The 19908-nt window shown below is 39.1% G+C and overlaps 1 protein-coding gene across 8 annotated transcripts in view; it reads left to right on the plus strand.

The window, feature by feature from the left end:
- The first annotated feature begins 8355 nt into the window (after positions 1-8355).
- Positions 8356-19908, plus strand: part of HMGCLL1 (3-hydroxy-3-methylglutaryl-CoA lyase like 1) — an 89457-nt gene continuing 77904 nt past the window's right edge. For 6 of the 8 annotated variants that reach the window (XR_009958026.1, XR_009958025.1, XR_009958024.1 and 3 more), the window contains exon 1: positions 8734-8888. Coding sequence is in view for 3 of the 8 variants with exons in the window: in XM_062572915.1 (XP_062428899.1) it covers positions 8781-8888 (108 nt within the window). In the remaining 5 variants the exon portion in view is untranslated. Of the gene's footprint in view, positions 8417-8733; positions 8889-9466; positions 9539-19908 lie in introns of those variants that run through there. The other 2 variants (XM_062572920.1, XM_062572919.1) reach the window with 2 other exon arrangements.

Here is a 19908-nt window from a genome sequence, read left to right on the forward strand (position 1 = left end):
GCATGTGTTAGATCTTCTGATGCCCTGTGGTTGCCTGTCCACTGTCCTTCCTATTCCTCAAAAGATTCATGGAAAGAGGACTATAAGAACTCAACCTGCCTCTTTTAACACTACGGTCATGCACATCTTTGCTCTCTCCTTGAGCTCTGAATTATAAATCTGATTTATAATATTTGAGACACTGGGTCAAATTATGTTAACATGGTATGAAACACCTCAGAAACTTTAACAGAAGAACGGTAGAAGAGGAAAAAGTGGTTTCCAAAAACAATAAAGAATAATTTTAGTTTAGAAAGTCCATTTACCTGTTGTCCTCAAGGGAAACTATAGCTTTTTGAGCATCTCTCTGCGCTAAGATCAGCAATACTCAAAGGTCAATGAAAAGTCAGAGCTGTAACAATAATGTATTACTATAGAACTTAAAGAAATTCTTTATGCATTGTTTTTAATTCCTGATTCCTTATTACTCAAATTCCTGGCTGTACAGTGATCCAGTGTCAACATTTGGTTTGGCATTTAGGATTCTCTCCTAGGAAATGGGAAGCGTGGGTTCAATACCCTTAAGGCTTCTCAAATCCTGAGCCAGGAACTTCATGGCTATTTCTCTGTGCTTGATGTTTTCTATTGGCCAAAATTCAGTAGCTACCCATTCAACATGTGCACATACAGCACTGTCTAGAAGATGTACTTCAGCTTCCTCTGTTGCAGCAGAGAAGTAAGCCCACAGCTAAGCTGCTCTGAATAACCCCTTGGGAGACCTAGCTTGGACACACAGCTCACCTTATTCTGTAGAAAAAAATCAGCTTAGGCAGTCTAAAACAATCTAAAGGCTCCTAGATGCTGCAATGCCTAAGTTAAGTGCCTAAGCTAAGCTACTAAGTTAAGGGAGGTTTGGCTATGGTTCAGCACTAAAGTTCCTAATACTGCCTTAATACTATTGGCATTCTTTGCAGCCTTATGAAGATAGACTGTAATATCTGTTGTACTAGGACCACCATACTTTGCAAACTGTTAATTTTCTTAAGGAAGTTAATTCTTATGTTGTCATATAATTCTGTGAGCTGACACATAAACTTAAAAAAACCCAGGTGCCTCACAGTGACTTCACTGTGAGAGTGACCAAGCACTGGCACAGGTTGCCCAGAGAGGTTGTGGAGTCTCCTTCTCTGGAGATCTTCAAGGCCCGCCTGGATGCAACCCTGTCTAACATGCTGTAGGTGACCCTGCTGAGCAGGGAGGTTGGACTAGATGATCTCCAGAGGTCCCTTCCAACCTTACTGATTCTATGATTCTATGATTCTTATGAAACAATTCTTTTCTTGTCATGGTATACAAGAGTGTTCTCTGGATGTGAACTGTATTTTAGTTTGGACAAAGAAATCATTGGGGCAGAAATAAACGGTTGATACTCTAAATTATGTTCTTGTCACAAAAACTAAGAATGTTCTTTTTTTCACAGAATATTGCTTACCTGACATTGTGGGCTCCTAAAAACCAATAATGAAAAAAAAAGTCTTCTGCTTTGCAACATTACATCAATATTTTCCTTTAAAAGTACTATTTCCTTTTTTTTTTTGTATCTCCAGATAAGGCTTACAGGTACATTTTTTGTTTCAAATACTGTAGACTCAAGAAAATGTTTATCTTTGCAACTGTAATATGAAGTAGTGGACATTAATTCCTATGTGATTACATCTTAATTTAATGAAGAAGACAGAAAAGTAGATGTAAAAAACGCAACTTTTCTTCCAAGTGTTTTATTTTAAAGTGTTACTGTCACCATTGTGCTAAAAAGTCCTTGACTTCCTTGAATGTCAATGTCATTACAGCATTTCCTATATGAGTCTTTATTCTAGAGTTACAGTATTCATTGGCTTGATATAGTCTTTGCTAGTGAAGCCAAAATACAATCCTTTGTCCTAACTTATGCATGCTACCAAAGAGGATTTTAGATCACAGGACACAGCTGAAGCCTGCAATCTGACTCTGAAGTTAAATACAAACAGAAATGAAATAAATGATGCACACATTTAGTTGATGATCATAGATTACTTTGTATTATGGTACATGTGATATTTGTTTTTATTCTGTATTACACATTATTTCAATTTATTTTTCATTAGTCAGTAGTATTTTGTCCAAAAGTTCTTGCTATGTTGATAATTTAACAACTGCATTCAGTTATTGTGGGTATGCATTTTTAATTATGTATTGTTTTGACAAATGATATGGAGTAAATTGAAAAATATCAGACAGTCACATTAAACATATGGAAGTTACCTTGGCAAACACAACATTTTTACACTGGATGAGCTATTTCTGTCTGTTTCACTGATGTTATTTTAACTAGGGAGAAAGCAATTTAAAGTGGAGTTAAAAAAATGAGTATGTATGAGTAACTTAAGGATGTAATAAAAATCTTGGCTGGCCGGAAAATTTATTGAAGATGCAAAGATATTGTAACTCTATCAAATTCTGAATTAACATAAAAGTTAAAAGAACTAAAATATTAAATAATATCAAAATTTATCCTTTTATATAGAAATACAGATGTGTTTAGTAGATGGTAGCTGCTGTATTTTTAAAGGGAATTCATGCTTTTTGTGCCCTCTAAATAAAAAATCCCCTGTCCGTTAAGTAAAAACCTTTTATCTGTATTCATAGGAAAGTCAGTTTCCAACATTTAGCACCTGGAGCTTGAGTTCTTACACACTCTTATAGTTCCTAGTAAAACTAGGAAAAAAGAAAGATTTATAGAATAACTCTTCTTGCTCTAAAATACTCTGATTATAGAATATATATTTTTAGTGATATGTACAAATATCATAAACTGTGCTTTGGATACTTACATTTTTGAAAAGCCATTTTATTGATCGAGTTAACTAACATCTTCCATTGTGGTTTCAAGGCATCATCATTCAGATCCCAGATTTTTGGGAGGATAGTCCATTAGTCATCTTGTACAAATTTTGATGCTTTGGTTTTACATAGGTACTAGCCACGCTATCCAACTATAGTGTATCTGCACTGAGAAAATACTTTGCCCACTTAGTTATACCTCTGCCTTTTTCATTTTTTGGTTGCCTAATTAGGCAACTTTATACTGCACGGTAGATTTTTTCCCTGTTTATTTTTGGTCTTAACTAGAGTAATGTTTGTGGCAGAGAAGAGATAAAAAGTTCTAGATAAAGATAGATTGACCTCTGCTAAACTATAATTTAAACTGTTACTATTTTTTGGAGCAATTTAATGCTAGGGACACAGTAGTTGAGTACACCATTTATAAAGTACAGTTCATACAGCAAATGGCTAACTGTAAATCCAAATACAGTTTTCCCTGATTCTCCCACAAAATCTTTTTTGTATATGAACTTAGTAGTACTTTTTGAGAACAAAACCAAATCAAGAATACAGAAACACAGGTTTTGTATTCATATTGTCTATATATATATGTTTGCTTTATTAGATGGGGTCTAATTTTTTTCATTTATTGAATTAGTTTTACATGGTGAAATTGCATATTAGATCCTCCTAGAGTTTGTCATAAAGTCACCAAGCAAACTTGCAACTAATCAATCTACTTCTCTTGTGATTTCATAGCTTAAATATATAGATCCTTAGATTATCTATGATCTCAGAAACACTCGAGTTCTTTCACTCCACCTCTTTTCCAATGGACTGCAAGATGTACAGATAGTCTAGTCATCTCTTTTTTATGCTCCAAAGCTAGGACTCCATAAACTTTAACAGATCAAGTTTGGCACCAAATCTAATGCAGTCAGAGGAGACAAACGCATACCTTCGGATACGTTTCATTTGATCATAAAGTAAGTGGCTAAAATAAGTCAGAAGAATTGCTCCCTATTTTCTGTCTGGAAATCACTATATCCAGAATGCAGAACAGATACACTTGCCGGGTGGTTATCTTCTATTATCTGATAAATACTCTATATTTGGGAAGAAAAGGATATAGCATGAAAGTTCTCTCAGTGTCTCGTAACTCAGTAAATATTTCCTGAAGATGATACATAGTTTCTCCTTGTACTAAGTGATGTAAAGGGGGCTCTCACTGAAGGAGCAGAAAAATTGGCCCCACAGACAGTTAATGCTGTCTGTTTGGTTAACATAAATACAAAGGGAGAAGGGAAATCAGAGGTTACTGCGTATTTTACCTTATCATCCATGTAAGAAACATCAGTATTTATTGGCAGAAAAGACAAGGTAGAGAGCAGAGGGAGATATTAGCTGCATTTATGTGAAAAACAGAGACGGAAATGCAGTCTGTGTAATGGTAGGCAAAATACTTGTTCTGAAAAGGAAATATTTTCCTAAATATTATAATAGTACCTTGAAAATCTGTTCTGGGATTGACTTATTGTTTCTGCCCAGTGGTAGATCAGGTCACTGAGATGAAGACCTTATAGTCTAAAGGACGGTGTCAGACAAAGGACATCTGGTTCATCAGCATTTCTGTCAGTTATGGAAATACCTCAAATGGAAAATGTTATCCATAAATAAATACTTTCTGCCACAGTTTGCTGTTTTCTTTGATATGCCTCACAACAGTAATTTTCAGCTATTTAACTTTGGCACTTTAGAGACCACCCAAAAGGCTGCAGAATACCATTCTGACAAACGCAAAAGGCAGTGTCCTTCATAAATACAAAATTGCACAGCTTATGGAACATTCTTTTATTTTGATTCTGCAAGTAATTGTCTAACTTTTGTGATTATGAAAGTAGACCTAAACTCAAAGATTTTCATTTTTTTTATTTATTACTGTCTACTAATATTAGAATAAAATTAAGATGTTTGAAATCTTTTTGTTTGTTTGTGTGTTTTACACTATGATCTAGTTGGCAAAAAAATTGCTATCTGACTGAACTGGTGAAAGAATAGAAAAGAAAGAATCCAACATCTGGAAATATGTAAACTGGATTTTCTTCTTGATTGTCTCTGTTTTAAATGCCAGGTGTCTACCTGGAGTGTAGTCGTACTTTGGCAAAGCAAATCTATTACTAGCTCTCTGAAGAATGCTGTCTCTGAATGACTTTGCTACTAATGGAGCACTGATTTACTGCTACACCTTTAAAGAATCTTTTTTAACATTATGTTACACTTCTCCTCAATTTAGATCAACCAGACCCACCATATGTGAGAAGTTATCTACATTTTTCTCCAATAAAACTGAAATGATGAAAACTTTGCTTTCCCTGAGGTATCATCCACTATTGGTAGCCTAGTTGTTTTTTCTTTAGCCCTCATCTTCCTTGTCAAGGCTGGAGCATATTACTCCTGTAATGCTTGCCAAAATTCTATGGCTTATTTGTTGTTTGAAACTCACCATATGTGTCTTTGATCCCTGCCTAGTAGGCACCTTGGCTGCTTGCCAGTTTGGCACTTAGATTATCAGCAGTATGAATAGTTCCCTTGCTTCTGATTCTGTCCTTCTTGCTGTCATCAAATCACTCTTTAAACAACTTTCTTACTTTCTTTTAGATGCTTGTAAGTGATCAACCTATTTTTACTTTGCCTTTCTTGGCCAAGGTTTTGTGTCCACTGTTTTGTGTTTTTGCTGCAGGAAATCCAATAGTTTGATGTTTCCACTTGTAATGATCTGACTGTCAACTACCTGTGTAGTTGCATGAGGACAATAAGCAACACAGAAACACCTCTCAGATTTTTCCAGTTTCTCTGTGCATTTTACAAATTTATGTGTTCTTCCCATTTAGTTGACCTGGTGGTATGATTTCTACAAGAGATTATTTACTTTAGTGAAAAGCATTCCTTTTAATAAACGTTTTAAAACCTTTGACCAGAATAGAGTGTGAGCCAACAAGAATGATAGATTCAGGGGAGTATCACAATGATATATAGTTTTAAGAGACAGATGAAAAGCCAAAAGCCAGTCATGTGTAATTTCTATTCACTATCATCATGTAGCATTAAACACATCTGAGTCCTTCCATGTGTTCTAGTAAACTGAAGTTGTTCCAAAATGCCATTGCTGAACAAAAAATATGCAGAATCAAAATAAGGAACAGCACAGGGCATACAAAGGTCCAGACCATGAGAGGCCCATATGCTGTTACAGAAAGATCTGCCAGAAGTCTCCATTATTCCTTACATTATTTTTTAAAACCTTCTAACAATAAATATACTGGTACTACCATTCAAGTCAGACAAGGCTAAACAGCATATTGTACCATATCTGTCTTCATGTTAACACAGAGTGGCCTGAGATGCATCCTTCTTGAAGCTACTTTTGACATTGTGTTGTCTCAAGGCACTCTTGTTTAGGAATAATGATTTGGTTAGCTCTAAAGCTTTTAACATAGTGCTTTTTTAGACTGCTGAATGACCATGTCCCTCCCTCAAGAAACACAGAATTTCAGATCTATTTGAGATAAAAGAGTGTATTTTGTTCACAGAAGTATGTCTTTCAATTTTGAAGCAACTGTTTTACATAGAATGATGAGAAATAATTGAAAAAATGTTTATTGGTAAGGATGAAAAGAAAAATTCTGAGTTCAGGGAGAATAAGAGGTACGACAAGAAAAACAATGAGAAATGGTCGAATGTGAATCAGGTTTACTAGGATTATTTTTTAATGTGTCATTGTATTTTCTTTCTCAATCCAATGACATTTGGATTTCAGATAAAAAACGCTCCTCCACTGAACATATTCAGTGGCACTCTAAGTCTTGAAGTGGGTTTGTGTCAGCATAGTGGACTTAGTCTGGAAGAGCACATCGAAGCTTTAAGCCCTATAAAAATAGACATTCAATTTTGGCCGTGTGCTTTCTGGTTTAGTTATGTTTATAATAACAGTTGCAGAGAAGCATTGCTATTAGAAGGAATTTAATAAGGAGTAGGCAGTAGTTTGATGGATAAGCTCTCTGCAGAGGGTTATAATGAAGCTGATGTCAGAAGCAGTTGTTAAGAGAGATGATGGAATGGAATAGTTTGACTTCAGTATTGGAGCAGCTTAGAAGAGAATGGGCTAAGTAAGTAGGAGAGAGAGATATACTTTATACATAGAAATACTCTAACTTCCTCACCTAACAGCATTTTTGTCCTAATACCAATTAGATAAGAAATGCATAAAAGTGCATCAATGAAATGTTTTTCTCTTCATATGGAGAAAAGCTCACCTGAAATTAAAAAGAAAGACTTGATTTTATCTCCAGCCTTTGTATATTTTATCCCTAGCTTTCCAGGTAATAAGACTAAAGAAAGTACCTGCAGTATGTAGTGGATACTTAATGGAACCTCAAATTGAAAATGTAGGAATTTTGAATACAGAAATATTTTATTGGAAGAAGAGAAAAAAAATATACCCAGTGTCTCAGACCTCAGTCAGTGGGGAAATACAATGGTATTTTTCTGTGCCCTGCTTTGAAATTGCAGAGATGCCTGCTAGAAAGATTTGAAAATAAATTTTAAAATGATACTTTAAATAATTCTGAAGGGATGTCGTTACCTTCAAAAAGAAAAAAAAAATTAATCCCAGCCATCCAAATAGTATCCAGTTTTTGTTTACAATGGCACTCAGAAAAAAAGGGAAGGGTTTAGATGCACAGAACAGCAAGCTTGAAACTCAAAGTGTAAAAAAAGACAGTACTTCAAGAGCATAATGCCTATTAGCAAAGGACTGAGATGGAGACTTGGCTATAAACCTGATAATCTTTTGCAGAGAAAATGCCTAGCGAAAGGTTAGTGAATTTAACAAGAATTTAGTGATACCCTGGAAAATGAAGGATTCAGGAACAATTTCAAATGCATACCGTATTTCACTTGAGAGTAGCTTGGAAAATTGGCTAACACTGATTGCTGAAGGAGATGACAAAATACAACCTGCTGCTTTTGAAGGAGCTGTCAAAATGTGAAGAGTATGCCTTTTCCTATGGTTTACACTTCTGCCACCCAAACAAATGAAAAGCATCAATGCAAGAGTGTATATAAAACTCCTTGTAAAAGGTTTGCTGCCACCCACACGACCCAGGGACTGGAACGGTTTTAATTCAAGATTGCTTGCGCAGTCCTGCGATGCAAAAAAGGCGAGCCGCCTTGATCTTGCCGCAGTCCTGGCCCTTTTCCTTGCCCCCCTCCTTCCCCAAGCCATCAGAAATACTTTAAAGCACAGCTTGGGATATCCATTCCCCCGCAGTTTCAGCAGAAATCTGGGCTAGGAGGGGTGGCTCCCCCTATTCCTGCGCTCCCTGTTGCTCCAGAGCCCACGTGCCCCCCGGTCTCCTCAGGGGGTACCCGCCGCACCGGCAGGTGCCGTGGCGCTGGCCACCCCCCACCAAAGCCGTCTCCGCGCTCCCGGCTCCCATCTCCGCCAGGGCTTCCCCTGCCAGGCGCCCCCCGCGCCCAGAGAGGCGAGGCGGGGGACGCCAGCCTTTCAGCGGCGGTAAGTCGGGCCCGCCGAGCCGCCCTCGGCCGATCCGCCCTGCCGTTGGCGGCGCGAGGCGGCCGTTGGCGGCCGTTGGCGGCGCGGGGTGGCCGTTGGCGGCCGTTGGCGGCGCGGGGTGGCCGTTGGCGCGGCAGCGGCGGGAGCGGGCGAGGCGGGGATGCGGGCGCGGCGGGTCCCCGCGCTCTCGGCCAATCACAGGCGCGGCGCGGGGCCGCGCTGCAGCCAGTGGCTGCGGCGGGGGCTGCGGCGCGGCGCGGCGGGCGCGGGGCCGGCCGGCCCCCCCCCCTCCCCCACCCCCCGCCGCGGGCCGGGAGGATGCGCTGACCTTGCGGCTGGCTGCCGGGCGCCCCGCCGCCGCGCCATGGGCACGGTTCCGTCGGCGCTGAAGCACTGCCTCAGCTACCAGCACCTCCTCAAGGAGCAGCTGTGGATCGGCGAGCCGGCGGCGGCGGCTCTGCACCCCGGGCAGGTACCGCCGGGCAGCCGGCGCCTCGGGGGGTGAAGGGACGGGACGGAGCCCGCCGCCTGCGCTGCGGCTGCCGCTAGGGGGAAGCCGGGGCGCGGCAGCCGCCATGTGGTGTCCGGGCGCGGGTGGCCGCCGCGGCCCTCCCTGCAGCCCTGCCAGGTCCTCGCCCGGCGCCGGCCCAGCGGCTGCCCGCAGCGGGGCAGAGAAGCGAGGGGCACCCGGCCGCCCGCCGGGCTCTGCCCTCCCCTGCACGGTTTCGATCTTCTCTCATCCAATATTTTAAAGCACAGCTGATCTGAAAACAACTGACTACTAGTAAGCACATGTGGGCACCTCCCTGCTGCAGCTAGGGGCAAGGATGAGGCAGAGTTTAGAAAAAAAAAAATCCCCTCATGTACACCCTCCCCTTCTAGTATAATCCAGTGTGTGAAAAGCAGAAAAGTTGTGAAATCATAGGATGGCAAAACTGCTGGCAAGGACACAGCACCCTTCTCGCTCCTTGCAGTTGGTGTTTCTCAGGCTCCAGTGTTAATCCTTCCACAGAGACGGCCTGAGCCTGCCCGAGCCGCCTGCTCCTCCGGGGTGGTTTCATCCTCCTCCAGGCCTACTGTACCCTTAGCACCGACGCGATTGCTGCAGAGGGGAGAACAGAGGTAACTGCTGCCCTCTTGCCTGTCAGCTGTGAACGGATGCGGGAAGTGGCTGGAGACACGGGAGTGGCAGAAGAGTTAGATGAGGCAGGCAGACAAGGACCATAGCATGTGGAAGGAGATGATGGAAAGAGAAAGCTGCCACCAGCTTTTGGGGAGAGGCTGGATAGATCTGGAAGGACATCTCAGGAAGATGTCAATATGGAGTATGAACTGCTTCAAAGAAGGAAATCATTTGGAGCGTGGGATTGACTTTACTGTAATAGCGCATATACTTTTAAGGCATATTGTGCCTGAATTATTATTCTTACTGGAGTTAGACTCCAGTGATCAATAGGCACGCCAACTGTCAAAAACCATGAGCCAGGTCTAGAACACAATTGATTTAAAAATCATGGCTTAAAAATGCATTTGCTGTTCATTGTATCTGTCTTCTAGTTTCTATACCTTTTGGATATACCTGGGCTACATCTTCCATTTTTTCTCCACCACAAACAACTGAAATGCTGACGTTATAGGTAGCAGTATAACTTCAGAGATGGAGAGATTATGCAAAAAGTAATATTTTGAATCTCATGAAAGCTAGTAATAGTTCATTGTAATTTTGCTTCAGATGATCTGGGCTTGACATCTCAAAAGCTACACATATGGAAGAGGCATATTGGAGATGTAGATATACAATTTGTCAAGCCTTAAAAAATATTGTCTTGAACGCAGAACTTTGTGTAGGTAAGCTGCACTGCAATTTCCAGCTATTATAATTTCCTGAGCATGGTGTCTGTTCAGCAATGAATTTTGCGGAAAGTTCAAATGCAGTTCCCTCGGCTGATTCTGTAAATGCAGAGAAGCCTTTTCTCATGCAAAAATAAATAAATAGAATGAAAGGACTTTCTATGTATTAGGCATGAAGCAAAGCACAGTCCTTTTCAGTAACATTATGTGCATCATTTTCTTTCAAAAGATGTGGATACTTTTTTAAAAATTCCTTCAAAATATCTTGATTTGCCCATTCAGCTGCATCAGTCTCTGCCCTCTATCAAACAGAGGATCTGAAAGGTTCAGGGGCTATTGTAGCAAAGAGAGGGTTTGAAATTAAAGGCAAGCAGTGATACCTTCCCAGAAATTTACAGGTCAAGAATAAACCACCTTTATTTTAATGGATTCTTATAAGTTTTGCCTCATTTTTACAGTGCCCTTCAGTGACTATATTTTCTTTCATTCTCATCACCATTTTTTTCTTCCTGCAAAGATACAGAAAAATGTATTCCTCAGTAACAGTAGCAAACATGACCATTTGCTGCTTATCTTTCCTGTCAATATTGATGTGACTGTAAGCTGCACAGCCTACTCAGACCACTGACACTAATCGTATTAAGTCTAGATTTGGGCAGTTTGTGTTTTAACATCAATTTCTGCATTACCTCCCTGTAATTTTTTATTAGATAATTTTAATAATTTTTCTTCTTTACAAGAATCTGTTTCAGGTTCCATTTTTTCTCATATGGGCACTAAAACAGCCTGTAAGGCAATTAAACTGTTACATTTTCCTTATCCTTGAGTGCGTTGTGTTGCAGTCCTGTTTAGGAAAAAAAAAAAGAGTTGCTCTATGTGATGCAGAATCCATAGCAGCTCAATTGGTGGCAATAAAAAGTGAATTTTTTTTGTTTTGACTAGCACATGCAAGACAATTGTAGGGACATTGTAACTATAATTTTGCAGATACACAAAGAAATAAAATAGGGGAAGGGGAAAGTATGAAAACAGCTTTGCAGAAATAATTTAGTGCTTTCACATCTGATGAAAACAGGGAGTTAGTTTCATTGATGAAATTTTTCAGCTTTATTTAAACACAAAGTAAAATGTAGGTGATTAGAGGGTCGCTGCCTGTGCTCTTGTAAAAGTAAAATCATTCCATTTTATTTGAAAAAACAAGTGTGTATAAATTTGTTTATATACTATACAGAGTAATTTGTAAAGTCGAGGTTAAATCACCTGGAACTTTATCTGAGGCAAAACAGTAGAGCCTAAAGTGAGCAGCTAGAGGTTGTGGATCTTTGTTTTCCCTTAATTTTCCTGCTTCCTGAAGCCAGTAATTTTTAAGATTGTTACAGCTCTATTTAACTTTAAAACACAGGGCTTTCTTGAATGAAATGATTGAAAACGAAAAGTGAAAAGTGAAAGGTAATTGGGCTAACAACTGGACAGAAAATAAGTAAAATTTTCTAGTTTTTCATTTCATTCATATTTAGTATATTAATTCTGTACTATACAGATGAACTATTGCACACTTGACTAGTTGATAGGGCACCCTATTCCTGTTGCAGTACCTTCATCTTCTTACTCAATTTTCTTTATTTCTTGTTCTTTTTATATAATGGAATCCTAGCTCAGATTCATCCCTGTAGTGTTACCTTAATGTACGTAGTTTTAATTAATAAGTCTGATTAATTTGACTAAACACTTTTAAGCAATGCCTTAGTTCACATATATGTAGACTTTAGGAGTACTTTTGATAGGGTGCTACTTTAGAATTTGTTAAAGCTGTGAGTTTATATCAGAACTGTAAAGTGGGGTAGAATCTACCTAAAGGGGAGATGGCAGTGGACATTATTGCAGTGTTAGGCACATTCCTCCAGTGATCAAGATTACTACTGATTGTGACACATAGCGGTTGCTTGCAACTTGTTGTATATACTGTGTTTCTGTTTTGAAGAAAGGTTGGGCTGAGCAGCAGGGAGGAAGGCCACATATCAGCTGCTGGCTGTTGTGCTCTGGTTAAGGGGCAGCCTTCTGTCAGGAAGGTGATCTGCTCTGAGAACAACTGACATTGGACCCATCCTGCACATTTAATGTTATATTTTCACATAGATTAAAATGGAATTTTAATGGATTAGGAATATGCTGAGGACAGAGCAAGGAAGAACCGGATGGCTGAAGAAGTGGTGTAAAAGACTGGGATGAAATTCAAGAATACAAAATGATTAGGTACTTGGAGACTAATAACCCAAACTTCTGCTATAAACTATAAACTGTGAGATTATCAGTTAGAAGTGATTGAAGAAGAGAGGAACCTTGGAATACTAACAGATCATAGGAGAACTGTGAGTTGCCAATACAGTACAGCTGTTAAAAAATAAAATGAAATTCTAGGATGTATCAGATAAGGTATTTTCACTCAGACAATGAAATGTTAGTGTGTGGCGCCTATCATAGTGCCATTGCAAAAGACCTTATCTGGGGCATATTAGTCATGTTTGAGAAAATTGAATTCCAGCTGGAACAGTTCAGGTCTTGCACCACTAGAATGATGAGGAAAATGAAGATGAAATGTAAGATGACTTTTGTTTGTTCCATATCCAGTGGTAAGACCTGGGGGAAGGGTGTGGAGGGAGAAGAGAAGAGGAAAGAGCTGTAAAAAATTAGCACACAAACACGCAAAATATATAATCTTTCTACATATTAAATATAGAGTAGAAATAAAGCTAAATCTCAAGTGATGAGATTCTTGAATAGCTTTCTAATAAAAGTAATGAGGGTAAATAACTTACATAGTTTAGATTTAGAAATAGGACTCTGATATGGCGCCCACAGTAGCAAGAATGAGTGGATTCTTAACAGAATTTAAAGTTTATGTAATAAGAAATGTAAGACTAGACCTGCAAATTATTTAAAATAGAGGCAATTCCAAATCCTGTTTTTGATTGCATCATATGGCTTATAGTACATTGGAAAAAAATTGATTTAGTTAAGGACAGAATGTCAACAATGTCACTTTAAATCAGTGCATCCTGCTTTACATTGCAAGAGGATAGTGGCTAAACAAAACTAAATAATGATCATCTTTCTCTTGGACAGCTGTGTTCAAATGTACAACTGGCAACGTAATAAAGTGAGTATATTAGGGCTAATCTGGTTTGGTGAGGGCTACCTACAGTTAGTACAAGCAAAGAAAATATGAGTCATTTCATCCCTATGAGTAAGAAGTCAAGCAAAGGGGGCAGGGGCCCTGCATGGTAAGGAGCTCCTGGTAAAACTCAAGCAGAAGAAGGAAGAATACAGAATGTGGAAGAAGGGACAGGCCACTTGAGAGGAATACAGGAACACTGTCAGAGTATGCAGGGATGCGACAGGAAAGGCTAAGGCGTATTTGAAATTGTATGTGGCAAGGGATGTTAAGGACAACAACAAGGACTTCTTCAAATACGTCAGTAGCAAAAAAAAAGACAGGGGAAAATGTGGCTCTGCTGCTAAATGGGGTGGGTGCCCTGTTGACGAAAGATACAGAGAAGGCAGAGTTACTGAATGCCTTCTTTGCTTCATTCTTTACTGCTAAGGGCAGCCCTCAAGAATCACAGAGCCTGCAGACAAGGGAGAAAGTCTGGAGAAGGGAAGATTTTCCCTTGATCGAGGAGGATTGAGTTAGAGATCAAATTTAGATTTAGGCAAACTTTAAACCCACAAATCCATGGGCCCCAATGGGATGCACTTGTGAGTACTGAGGGAGCTGGTGGATGTTGTTGCTAGGCCACTGTCCATAATCTTGGAAAGGTCATGGAGAACTGGAGAGATGCCTGGAAGACTGGAAGAAAGACAGTGTCACTCCAGTCTTCAAAAAGAACAAGAAGGAGGATCCAGGCATCTATAGGTCAGTCAGCCTCACCTCCATCCCTGGAGAGGTGATGGAACAGCTCATCCTGGATGTCATCTGTAAGCATGTGGAGGATAAGAAGGTGATCAGGAGTAGTCAGCATGGATTCACCCTGGGGAAATCCTGCTTAACCAATCTGATAGCCTTCTATGAGGGGATGACTGGCTGGGTAGATGAGGGGAGAGCAGTTTGGATGTTGTCTAGCTTGACTTCAGCAAGGCCTTCAACCCTGTCTCTCATAACATCCTCATAGGTAAGCTCACGCAGTGTGGGTTAGATGAGTGGACAGTGAGGTGGATTGAGAACTGGCTGAAAAGCAGAGCTCAGAGAGTTGTGCTCAGTGGTACAGTCTAGTTGGAAGCCTGCAGCTAGCGGCATCCCCCAGGGCTCAGTACTGGGTCCAGTCTGTTCAACTTATTCCTCAATGGCCTGGATGAGGGGACAGAGTGCCTCCTCTGCAAGTTTGCTGATGATGCCAAGCTGGGAGGAGTGGCTGATACACCTGAGGGCTGTGCTGCCGTTTAGAGAGACCTGGACAGGCTGGAGAGCTGGGCTGAGAGGAACCTCATGAAGTTCAACAAAGACAAGTGCAAGGTCCTGCACCTAGGGAGGAATAACCCCATGCATCAGTACAGGCTGGGAGCTGACCTTTTGGAGAACAACTCTGCAGAGAAGGACCTGGGAGTCCTGGTGGACAACAAGTTGACCATGAGCCAGCAATGTGCCCTTGTGGCCAAGAAGGCCAATGGTCTCCTGGGGTGCATTAGGAAGAATGTTGCCAGCGAGTCGAGGGAGGTGATCCTGCCCCTCTACTCAGCCCTGGGGAGGCCTCATCTCAAGTCCTGTGTGCAGTTCCGGGCTCCCCAGTGCAAGAGAGACATGGAGCTACTGGAGAGAGTCCAGCGTAGGGCTACAAAGATGATCAGAGGACTGAAGCACCTCCCCTATGAGGAAAGGCTGTGAGAGCTGGGACTGTTTGGCCTGGAGAAGAAAAGACTGAGAGGGCATTTTATCAATGTTTACAAATGCCTTAAGGGAGGGTGTCAAGAGGATGGGGCTGGATTCTCTTCAAGTGGTGCCCAGCGACAGGACAGGAGGCAATGGGCACAAACTGAACCACAGGAAGTTCCACCTGAGTATGAGGAAAAACTTCTTTACTGTTAGAGTGACAGAGCAGCGGAACAGGTTGCCCAGAGAGGTTGTGGAGTTTCCATCTCTGGGGATATTCAAAATCCACCTGGTTGTAATCCTCCTGTTTAACAAGCTCTAGGTGACCCTGCTTGAGCAGAGGAGTTGTACTAGATGATCTCCAGAGGTCCCTTCCAACCTCAACCATTCTGTGATTCTGTGAGTCAAAGACAAAACTCTAGTTTCTTGTTCTGTTGGATATGGCTCTGACTCCTGGGGGAGTAAATCGAAATAATGCTGATGTGAGTGATGTTGTCTTGTAGGCTTGCTATCACAGATTTAGGCTATCCTGTAAAATGTACTACCCAGAATTATTAGCAGTCGTTTGGTATGTGACCATTGGAAAGCACAGTGGTCACCATTGGACAGCACATTGGCAGTTCTGTAACTATAGAGGGACACAATCTTCATGCTAAATATGTAGCTTTTATGTTAATTGAACAAAAACTCAAGTCCTCCAATTTAGACAGCTAACTTTGTTTCAGCGACTAGATCTCACTGGTTTATATACTATATGCCTAAATGTTTTTAAGAATTTGGATGTAACATGCACAGGATAATATAGTCTCTTACCCACAGCTTAAAATTCCCTGATCTCCTCACTAGCTGCCGAACTTGGAGTAGGAGACAGATACCATTGTCTTAATTCTGTAGTTCTAAATTGGTCATTTAGATTTTATAATACACTATCATGTTTGTAACCATATGTTAACAATCTGTCAAATTTATTATTAAAGTAAATCAAAAATAACAATAAAAATGAAGTCCATTTGACAAGTTTATGTGTATTTGTGTTAGCCACTTCTTGTGTTCAAAGGTTAGTGCTTGATTCAAATTACAGCATAAAAATGAGGCATATGGTATCATACTATTTAGGATGAAAAGACATGTCTTATATTTGAACTTTGAGCTACACCTCAGAGTGGTTGATTTGACGCATGCTACATTTCATATTCTTTTATCTCCACGTAATTACATATTCCAGGAACAAATTCACATTTATTTTAACATAGACAAATGGTTTATGTGCTTGTTTCTTTTTTACTGTCATTTCCAAAAATTGTACCATATTTTCTTAAAAAAATCAAAATCCAGCTGTCTTTCCTCTCCCTGCCTCAGTTTCCTAGAAATATGTGAGAAGTGGTATGTAAGATCACACCAGCAGTCTGTTAAGTAAGCATTTAGGTTATTTTTGTTTATTTAGTTTAAGAAGTACTTTAGCAATCTACTGGCAAAGATACTGTAAATGTATTAGGTTATTAAGACAATTACAATACATAATAAATACAGTCTATCTACTGAAAATAGCATAATAAAGTGTATTTTCTAAAGAGAAAAAAGAAGCCAGATTTCCTGAACTTTATATTGCAGAAATTTGGATTTCTTAACTTTTTAAAGGATTGTTGCATTCCCAAGCAACATTTATTTTCTTAATACTCACAAGATATAGAGCATACAAGGGTACTCAAACAGCAAAAATAGATAGATGAATAAAGTAAAAAGGATCACTAGAAAGTTAAGACCAATTTAGAAATTAAATTTTAAACTATTTAGGTTTGTATCAGCATGCTATGTTGTTTCATGATTGCTCTGGAGATGGAAAGTGATGTTCCCACTAAATTTAATAGTTCATTGCTGAGCTCTTCTAATATTTCCTTTGAAGTCAAGAAGAGTTTTCTCTGTAGCAGATCAAGTCAGTAGTTTCATTGTGATTTTTTAGCCAGAGAGTCTTCATGCTATGGGATAAGAGCTCAAGAACATTGGAGGGTGGAATATTGAAGAGGGAAAGAAACAAAAGACTAAGCAGTAAGTGCGCTAAAGTTGCCAGACGGTGTTGGAAGTTAAAAGGCTGATAATAAAGTGAAAGTTAGACCTGAATGGAGTCATTGACTTTTAGTTCTTTTATGCCATTGGATTGTAAATAGTGGAAAGATAATTGAAAATTCTTAACAGATACAGATTTATGTATATTTGGATTTTTATAGGGGTTTAGTACTTTATATTGCAGCTGGAAATGTTGTAAAGGATTTTACAGATCTTGCTCTGCAAATTTGGGAATTAAAAAAAAAATACACAGGAAATTTCTACTCAGACCCAACATCTGTTTTTTGGTGAGATCCTGTTTTTGACTTGTCCCACCTCCACCTCCTTCAAAGACTACATATGGGCACAGTGATGTTCATTTCCTCACTTACCAGCTCAAAGAGAAAGATTAATTTCAGATTCTCCATGTTTCACATCATTGTACTGAAAATCAAATATCTTGAGATCATTCTTCTTACTACATTTTCTCATTGCCTTGGCTGAGGATGAAGATAAGCGACTTGCCTAAGGTTAACTAGATCCAAATTTAGTTCCTACCAAAATAAATGGGAATATATTCATTAGCTCAGATTTCGTTCTTACTAAAGATTTCACTTACAACTTCTGGACCTTCTAGCATCTTAGGTGCCCTAGTTTGGTTAAGGTAATTTCACAAAGTTTTATCTATTAGAAGACTTGACAATTGGTAAGACACAAAAGCTTTCATAAAGCAAAATACTTACTGCTGCCTGTTTATTTAATGTTAACTGCATGCTATTTAACCACATTTTTTTATTTTTGAAATATCCGATTAGGAGACTAATAAATAGTAACGGCAGTAGTCTCTATAGTGGCTTGGATCAGCCATGGTTTCTCAGATGAATTTCTCTGAAAGAGGGTAGAATCCTGGGTACCTAGAATGAGGTTACACTCATTTCCTCTACGTTTTAATGCTAGGAGTTTTTTCATCTTTCAGAGGAATATGATGGCTCTAGTTCTCACAGCATAGAGGTTGAAAGATTCAGTTGGTTGTGAAAATGTGGTTGATTTCAGTATCTCTGTGAATATCATGCAAAGAGAAATTGGTGCAGTAAAAATGCAGTCTAGATATAAAGCTGATAGGAGTTTGTCACCTCTGCTCTTTCACAACATAAATATTTGAGGCATTTAACTAAGGTGCCTATTTTCTGAAATTTCAGAAATTGAAAGTTACTGAGAGCCTTTGATGTGTCAACTGTGAAAGGAGTTACATTTAAAGAAGTGATGGGGGACTTCAGAAAGGTAGTTATTTAGTACTCAGGCCGTGTTGAATTCTCTTCTGTCCTTTAGCTCCTTCATTCATTTAACAAAGATCAACTCTTTTCTTCAACATTGTTCTTTTTCCCCAAATGCATATTTGAAAACTTATATGCTGTGCAAAAGAGAAAAAAATATACTAAAGATGTTTTGTGCTATTGTGAACTTGTTCACCTTACCATGTGTACCGTCTTACACTGTCTACTAGTGCACATCATAATGCATATGTGGACCTTGATGTTCTCAAATGTAATGAAAAACTGAGCAGTCAGCTGTTTGTGGAAAGTAAGGCTCATCAGTTAACGGATCTTGAGAAAATAGTGGCACAGAAAAATACTGATTTTAAGACTTGAAAAAGGAAAGCTATCAGATGCAAATTTATATGGAAAGGTTCCCTTTGGCTATCTAGTCCGTCCATCTTCTGTCACATAGAAAAACTCGCATAGAAAAGCAACAAAATGTTGTAACTCTGGGAAAAGTTTTATTGGCTTATTTGGAATTTGTGAGGTAAGAGCATGTAGTGTAAAGCCTATAGGTCCATGATCGAAATCAGGCTTTCATACTGTGCTATTTTAAATACCAGCAAAACTAATACAGCATTTTGGCTCTTCTGCAAAAGGGAAATATTTTATTACTGCTTTATTAGTGGTTCAAATTTGTATAGCCCTTTTTGGGTAGAAATGTCAAAACACTGTACAAACCTTGAAACTAAGCAATGCAGTGGAGATAAAAGTCTTTTATATCCTGTAATATGTTGCTAGTAACGTAGATTGTAATGGAGAGTCAAGAGTTTGTTAAACAGGATATTATGAATCACATACAGACTTTTGTTTTCAAACTTTCTCAGTCCTTTCATCAATCTCTCACTCTGAAGGCATATAAACCTTATGTCAGAAAACTGATAAATGCATGATTTACATTTCAGTAAAATACTTTCAGGGATAGTTTTAAGTGTTGCTTTTTCATCATAAGGTATTACAGTTGGAAATGATCAGCTCATGTTTTTTAGACTTTTACAGGACTAGATATAGTAATTGACAGTAAAGATTTTGATCATACTTTGGGACAAAATTCTGATGCTGCAAAATGTGAAAAAGAAGCTGCAGGTGATGTGAAGAAAATTATGCTTTCTGTGGGACATTGTTTTAGCTGATACATTTTTAGATAATTCTTGTGTCAAATAGATTTATTTTATGATTTAGTGTAAATGAATGTAATTTAATTGTTATATTGCATGTGAATTTATTATTTGGATTAAATATCCTTATGAGAGAATGCTTCTCAATAGTTCTTACTATGAAAAGATAGATTTATTGCATGCAAAAACTGCTAAAAGGTGTATTGGTAAGAAAATTGAGCTGGGTAGACATTTATTCTTTGTTTGGCTGTTTTTTTGTCCACAGATGTTAGTTGTTTTGTATGAGAATAAAGGTGTTAG

The sequence above is a fragment of the Rhea pennata genome, chromosome 3, assembly GCF_028389875.1.
Source record: "Rhea pennata isolate bPtePen1 chromosome 3, bPtePen1.pri, whole genome shotgun sequence".
Classification (NCBI taxonomy): domain Eukaryota; kingdom Metazoa; phylum Chordata; class Aves; order Rheiformes; family Rheidae; genus Rhea; species Rhea pennata.